At 35.0% G+C, this 8,266-nt stretch overlaps 1 protein-coding gene across 1 annotated transcript; it reads right to left on the bottom strand.

Moving 5' to 3' along the window:
• Positions 1–2,482: 2,482 nt before the first annotated feature.
• On the bottom strand, positions 2,483–3,034 carry LOC111991631 (probable inorganic phosphate transporter 1-8). Its single transcript, XM_024057764.1, has one exon. The coding sequence runs from the start codon at positions 3,032–3,034 to the stop codon at positions 2,483–2,485; it is 552 nt and encodes a 183-aa protein (XP_023913532.1).
• Positions 3,035–8,266: the final 5,232 nt, after the last annotated feature.

Raw genomic sequence — 8,266 nt, 5'->3', positions numbered from 1 at the left:
TATCCTTTAAAGAATTGTAGACGTGTTGATTTCTAATGATTCATTGTGGTAGGGAAATAGTCAAAGTCTAGGCAAAGACTACCAAGGCCATTAATCATCCATCAGAGGACTTGGACTTTGACAAAATGAGATTTCATGTGTGGGGTCGTTTGCAATTTCTCCAACAATTCATAATTAACCCTACTACATAGATCAATAGCCCAAAAGTTCCTATAAACCTTAAAGCCCTTATAGTCCCACAAAACGATGCAGCCTTATTCATGCTTTAAATAATTTCAGCACAGTGGCATTCTAAGATTCAAGAATAATTGAAATAGTGTAAAAATCATAATCTAAGAAATTACCAATCTCACAATCTACACATTACTAAAGTTTTTCATAATAAAATTCTAACTCCTTAATTCTTGTTTCTAACGATGAGAAATCATACCTTGAACAATCTGATTGCTCCTTCAATTGTATGTGCTCTAAACTCCAAAGAAAACTCCTCTTAGCATCTTTGATAAAACCCTTTCTATGAAAACTCTAACTATCTCTTCCTCTACCTTGTAGTTTGTATTAGAGATGTGGACTTAGTGGGGTAGCGGGCTGCAGTTATTAATAAAATAATACCTATGGCCCAACAATTATATTCAAAAGAAAACTTGATAATAACCTCAAATAAAAGTATGTGGGGTATTACATCACTGATCATTGCATTAAGACTGTGTGACAACCCTTCCTAAGGGCTAGGAGTCCTACATAAATACCTCTTTTTCTCCTAATCATCAATGGCAATCATCAGCCCCATTTTATAGGCCTGAGGAAAATCAAAACGCATTCCATTCTAACAACTAGACATTAATCTTTCTTCTTTTTTTGGGCTACATTCTTCAACATCATCCATCCTTTCCTCACCTCTACAACCCAAAAATATGACCATCTCAACCTCCCAATCAACCCTTCCAAAAATACTAGCAACAAAAAAGAAAAACCCTTCCTTGCGTAAACCCAAAAAATACATAAAAATTCTTCATTTTTCCCATTCTCACCAACACAAAACCTCATAGAAACCAACCGAAAAATTTCTATGAAAACCCAATGTAAACCCTCAAACAAAGCTCAAAAATACAAAAAGCAACGTCCTTTCTTCTAAAAACCCAAAACCATAGAAAAATCTCTTCTTTCCTCATCTACCTGAGAGACCCATCTATAGCAACATTAGACTAAACAACTATAACCAAAAGAAGTAGAGCGGCAAATCACATCAAGACTAGTAGCAACCACGACAAGCATGATAAGAAGACTACAGAAGTGGAATCTCAAGAACCAACAAGCTACAACCACAAAAAATACATAGAGATTTGTTAACAAACCTTACTCTTTTCCCTCCTCTTTTATTTGTTCTTTCCTTTCCCTTTTTAATCCGGATTTCACTTGTGCTCTATGTGTTATTTATTTATTTATCTTTTTTAAGCCACACAAGACATGGAAGCACTGAAGCAGAGTAAATAAAAAATGATGTAGATTAAGAGTAGAGCAATGAGAAGAAAGAATCAGAACAACCAAAATAGTCAAAACATGGAAATATATATTTCCTTCATAATACATGCTTGTTTACATTAACACATATTTTTCTATACATATAAATGTACACATTTTCTTCTTCTTTTTTGGCTATCACAGAAGCATACCACACACACAATAACATAAACCTAAAACCCCTAAAAATCCCCAAATTAATAACATACATACAAAAACAACCAAAATCCTAAATCAAACCCATACATATAGATCCAAACCCACTACTAAACAATCATACCCAAACCCAAATCATTCAAATTTTTGAACCCTCAAAACAAAAAATCCAATACTCAAACCCACATACAAAGGGAAAAGAAAGAGTTTTAGAAATTTTTAACAAATAGTTGGCAAGGATTAGGAAGGAGAGTTTGAGAGTAAAGAGATAGTTTTAGGGATTTTTAATTTAATTTAAAGAAAAAGAAAAGCAAAAGAGATTTAAAATAAATAAAAGATGATATAAGGGTGTCAGGTGTCTAAGTCTCATTGGTCCTCTAGATTTTTCCTAAGTCCTGATTGGTTGAAGGGAAATTTCATTAAGGTGAGGTGGACAAAGTTAAGCCTAGTCCAACCTGTGGACCCAACCTTTTTAGTATACACTTAAGAGCGTTCACATTGATAATGCTAAAATAGCTAAAAAAAACTATTTTAGCACCAAAAAAAAAGGAATAATTACACTTTGCCTATCTGTGGTTTGCCTCTAATTCTATGTGTCCGCTTATGGTTTAAATTTTGACACTTTGCCCAACTGTGATTCTGGCCGTGAGTGCTCCGTAACCCACCTCAATGTTTTTCGTTACTGTAATGCCAAATAAGTAAAAAACACATCCCAAAACAGATCAAACAACAAAAAAAAAAAATAACAATAACATACCTAAGACACAAAAATCAACAAACACAAACCTAGGACAAACATAACCCATCAAAAATTTACACAAACGACCATCGGGACCACCGAAGCAACCAAGATCCCAAAGCCTTGCATTGAAAACACAGCAACTATAAAAGAACCACGTGTCCTCTTGTTAGCATTCTCTGACATAATTGTAGCCAACAAAGGATAGTCCTCACCAACCCCAAAGCCCATAATGAACTTGAACAACCTCAAACTCACTAGAACACAGCCCCTTGTGGTGCATATAGAGAATCCACATCCAATGGAGCTTAGCACCATGATCATCAATGTGATCCCGTACACGTGGCGCCTACCAACTAGATCACCGAGCCTACCAAACACCAATTGACCAATGATAGTACCCAGAACAGCGATGGCCACCATGATGGACACAACCACATGTGGGCTCCTATACTCATGCTTCTCGTAGTAGATTCGTCCGATGAACAACATAATCAAAGGGATACTGAAAAGGTCATAGGCGTCGGTGAAGAGGCCCATGCTAGTTATGATGATGGCCTTGAAATGGTAAAACTGAGTTCTTGCAATGTCAAGGGCGGAAAGAACTTTTAACGCCATTCTTATTTCTTGCGAAATTGAAAAGCTTCCTTCTATCCTTTTTAGTTTAATAACAAGACTTAGAAAGTAAGAGGGCATTGATTTTTTTTTTTTTTTTTTTTTTTTGTCATTGTGAACATACTGTGTGGTACGACTACGAAGTACCAAGTAGTTTCCTTGAAGTTGATGGGTTATGTTATTACTTAATAAAGAAGATAAGTATATTGACTATTAGGTTTGTTGATGGGTTATGTCTGTCCTGGGTTTGTGTTTGTTGATTTTTGCATGTTCTTGTTATTTTTTTGGTTGTTTGATCCGTTTTGGTATGTGTTTTTTACTTATTTGGTGTTAGAGTAACAAAAAACATTGAGGTGGGTTACGGAGCACTCATGTCAGAATTACAAGTGGGCAAAATGTCAAAATTTAAACTACGGGTGGGCACATAGAATTAGAGGCAAACCACAGGTGCGCAAAGTATAATTATCAAAAAAAAAAAAACTACATCAATGCTATTGTATCTAAAATTTTCAAATCTTAAATTTTTTTAATTACTCCCAACTCTCTCTCTCTCTCTCTCTCTCTCTCTCTCTCTCTCTCTCTCTCTCAAACCCCTTTCTCTTGCCTCTGAAAGCCTCAAATTCATCAACCCTAACCTTGAGCTCCTCCAAACATCAATGGAAGATTGTCAACAACTTCATCTTTTTGGGTGTCACCATCATCAGCGTGGGTTTGCAGTGGTGGTTATGGTGGTTGTGGGTCATTATGGTGGATTTTGGGTTAATTGGTGTGGTTGTGACAATTATAAAGGTTGTTGTGAGATTGTTTGTTGTTGTAGTAAAGATCAACGTTTGTTTTTTGTTATGGCTTGTGAGATCGGCACTGATTGGTGTTTTTGGCTCCATTGTGATTAGGGGTTGGTGAGATCGATTTGGGATTAGTTTTTGTGATGGTTGTTGGGTGTTTGATGGGATTAGTTTTGATATTTGGGTTTGGTAAATTTTTCCAGTGGTTGTGGTGTGGTTATTGTGGCTATTAGGGCTGCCCATGGGTCGGTTCAGGTTGGGTTTGTGCCCAACCAGGACTTGACTCGACAGTATCGGGTGGAGAAAATCTTAACCTGTAACTAATCCAAATGGAGTTTCAGACCAGCCGGATTGGGTCTTATCTGTTTCGGTTTGCAAATCTTGCCTGATTTTGGCCAAAATCTTGCTGGATCTCGTTAGATCTGGTTGGATCTAACAAGATATAGCTAATATTCCTTTGGATCTATTAAGATTTGGACGTGATCTCTTTGGATTTGTCAAGATCTGGCCGAGATCTCCTTATATCGATGGAGTTAGAGTTTGGGCTTATCGAATTTTTGCCAAAAGTCGCAATTTTACACAATGAGAGAACAAGTCATCGGGCGGGTCGGGTTTGTCGATTTCTCAGATAGCCAAACTGCCACTCAAATCAATAGTTTTGAGTCCTGGTGCCAACGACCCATGACCAACCAAACCATCGCTTGAATTGGCCGGTTATTGGGTGAAGAGCTTTAGGTTCAAGTGATTCTTCGGGTTTGGGCAGGTGGTGGACATAGTGGGCGTGTATTTTATTCATTGGTTCAAAGATTTTTATTGGGTTATTTATATTATTTTAATAAATTGTATGTTAAAAATAGGAGATGAGATGAAGAGTGTATTGTAAAGTGAAATGTAAGAATAGATAAAATAACTTTTTGAGCTTCTAAAACTTGAAAGCTTTAAATTTTTTAGCACCATGATGTGATTGCGCTAAATTTTGAAACCCCCCACCTCTTGAGCCGAGGTCATTTAAGCCCAAATCCACATCTCCGAATTCCCTTCAATCCAACCCAAAAAGAAAAACCACTGAAGCTCAACCCGAAAATAAGCCTAACCCAAAATCATAAGCCCACAAATAAAAACAAACATCAGCCACCCTAAATAATCGAATGTCCAAATCCAACCTTCGGCCCATACCTGATACAACCCAACTGAAACTTTCTCAAGCTCAAAACTTATCCTAATCTCAAACACAAACCTCAATTAAACTCAAACATCAGCCCACTTCTATCTTTTATCTCAAAAAAACAAAAAGCAAAAAATCAGCCCACTTCATTTAAAATCCCAAGCTCAAACTTTTAATCCATCTTTCCCCATCCAGGCCAAATCGGAAAATCAAAAACACTCAACCCCAAGTTGAACCCAACAAGCTCCAGAGTCCAGCCCATCACTTAAACTCTTCTAGCCCAAACTGTGAAACAAATTAAGGCTAACCCATGATAACATCAGCCCAGTCCGATACCCAACATCTACTTGGACCCATCAGCCACCAAATCCATACAAAATCATGAAAATGACAACCTCTCAAAATTACAAGTCAACCACGAACCTTTTTAAATTACATTTATGACCTCAAAATTTCAAAAAATTATATTTTGGACCCAAAACTTTTCCAAAATACAATTGTCCCACCCTAAAACTTCCTAAAATTATATTATAGCTCTAACTTTCAGAAATTACCCAAAATTAAAAAAATTGCTCAAAGACCCTTTTTTTAGGCCACACAAATCCCTTTTAAATCTCATATTGTGCCAAAATAAAAAAAATCTTCCTCCAAAAATAATAAGATTGTTAAATGACATTTTCGCATCTTTATTGGGATTTAACTTTTCCAATGTCCTTGTTATTTCATTCATTGTGCTTTTGCATGAGATAAAATACTTTAGGAAAAAAATTTGAAAAATTGACTTGGTATGACATCAATAGCGACTCTAGTTGGTATGACATTGGTATGACATCAATGTCCTTTGTAGTTTTTTAATAATGTTTTTTTCATACTCATGCAATAGCGACTCTAGGAATTGTTTTTAAGGTGGTCATTAAGAAATTTAAATTATACAAAGTCTAATAAAGCGATAACTCGAATATTTGCTACAATTGTAAATTAAGTCATTAAGGAGAGCAAAATTGTTGCGATTGTAAAGCCAAAAAGAGTATAACTATTGTCACTATAAAAAAGAACTCACAGCCACAATATTTGTCTTAGTACCATTTTTTAAGGAAAAATGAAATTAGAGATTATTTTATTAAATAGGTTGAATGTTCTACAAATTTAAATAATTAGCGATTTTTATCTTTTTATTTTATAATAGGCTTTTTGTTGAACAAAATGTTCACTTGTTGTTGTTTGGTCTTGTTTTATTTTTTGTTTGGTTTATGTTTGTTGTTATTTGGGCTAATATTTATTGTTGTTATTTAATTTTTTTTTTTAATTTATAAAAGGGATTAAGGATTATGTTTAGGGGGCATAATTAATTTTGGAGTAATGCTACGTTTACAATATTTGTACAATAAATATTATACAAAAAACTATTATTGGTGGGTAAAAAAATAATATCGTTATTTGGGTCAAATTAGAATTATTAACAATTTATTACATTGAATTTGTTGTGAAATTATTGTAAAAATGTTGTGAATGTAACATTTTTTTAATTTTTGTTGAACCAAAATTTTTGCCAAAATTTTTGTAATTCTTAAGTCAGGGTGTTCAACATTTTTATTATAGTAGTTGCAATAGGTTAGTTTAGCAAATAATATATTTTTAGCAAGTATATATATACAATTTTTTTTGTAAAGCAGGTGCAAGTCAGGGTGGTTCTATGACCACCCCGGTATGCATGTGGAGCCGCAGGTGTACTCATGCATGGATGTGACTTGAGTTCTTGTTTACGACAAAGGGTTGACACAAAGGCTAAGCTTCTGCTGTTTGTGATTAGCCATGCATGCCCAATCCTAAGATCCTTAACACCAATTTCTAGCAACTCAACCATCAAGAATCGTGCTGAATCATTGAGGAACCTTATCCATAATTGTGTTCCTTACATCTTTTTTTTTGATAATAAATTGTGTTCCTTACATCAAACGTTACAAGGGATCGACAAAGCACATCACTAATATAGTAATGTGAGGTTGGTGCATATTCCTGTGTTGCAAAGCGCGTGTACCATGCAGTTTCTTGTTTAAAATCAACATGCATATATGAGTCAAGGAAAAAAATGTAAAAAACAGGAGCCCTTACAGATATATCTGCATATAGTTTGCTCTGTGATGTGAAGCTCCCAGTACAAGAATCCATTAAGATTTTTAAACTCATTTATTGAAATTCCAGTGTTACTGAGACCAGCTTTTTCCTTCTCTCTTTCTTTTCTTTGTTATTTATTTAAAATTTCCTCTATAGTCTATACTTTGAAGCGACGCTACTCGTCTAATTGACCAGAAGTGAATCTTTCATGTGCCTTGATAAAAAAAGATCCCCAAAGAAACTGTTAAAAGCGTCATTGAATGCTTTTTCATAGCCAAGGAATTAGAGAAACCAAACACAACTATTGCATTCAAACAAAAATTGTTTATAAATGAGTAGAGTTCAAAGTATTTTCCCTCCGCGCATACTCCAGTGTTACTTAAATCCATGAGATGATAAGAATTTACAGAAATCGTCATGTTGTTGCCTGGTTCACAAAATGATGCTTGGTAACTCAGAAGCCAGGACAGGTGACCAGACTGTTTCATTGATGTCTAGAATATCACACTTACATTACCACTGCTGACTGAGACAGCTGTTTGCCCTTGGAAACTTCAGTTTGCAACTATCAACCTGAATGTTATATGGACTCACCACAGGACAAATGTGACTCTGATTCTACTGACACACAAACACAATGAGAGAGAGAGGATGCATGCCAATTTCTTTATTTCTCTAGAGCAAAGGTATTAACAAGGTGGTGAAAACATTCATACAAGTAAATATTTTGGTAATTCTTGAAAAGAGTTCTGCTGTCAAAATTATTATTTAAGAAAAAAATAATACAGGGTCTAATTGTATATTTTTTGGGTTATTGTTTTTTGTTATGACAAACTATAGAAATAGAAGCCTTTTAATGGGAGTAATAAATTTATTTTCCTCAGTTTTAGAAACTTTCAAGCTTATGAGTCTATACTCTAGTAAAGTTAAAATTGTCATAGCTCATCACCGTACACTACTGATACGATAGTTACTTTACAAGTATAAGTGCTTGTGACCTGTGGGGTGTAGGTGGCAAGACCTATGGTTCAAGTATCCAAAAAGAAGCTTCTAACATGAGATGCGGAAGTGTCAAGAAGCAGAACACATCTATTTCTAAAAAAAACAAGAAACAAAACACGTTTTTGTTCATGAAAATAACCTCGAATCCAAGAGGGTTCCTTGAATCCA

The sequence above is a fragment of the Quercus suber genome, unplaced genomic scaffold (assembly GCF_002906115.3).
Source record: "Quercus suber isolate HL8 unplaced genomic scaffold, Cork oak 2.0 scaffold_262, whole genome shotgun sequence".
NCBI classification, from domain to species: domain Eukaryota; kingdom Viridiplantae; phylum Streptophyta; class Magnoliopsida; order Fagales; family Fagaceae; genus Quercus; species Quercus suber.
This window is presented reverse-complemented; position numbering and strand designations above follow the sequence as displayed.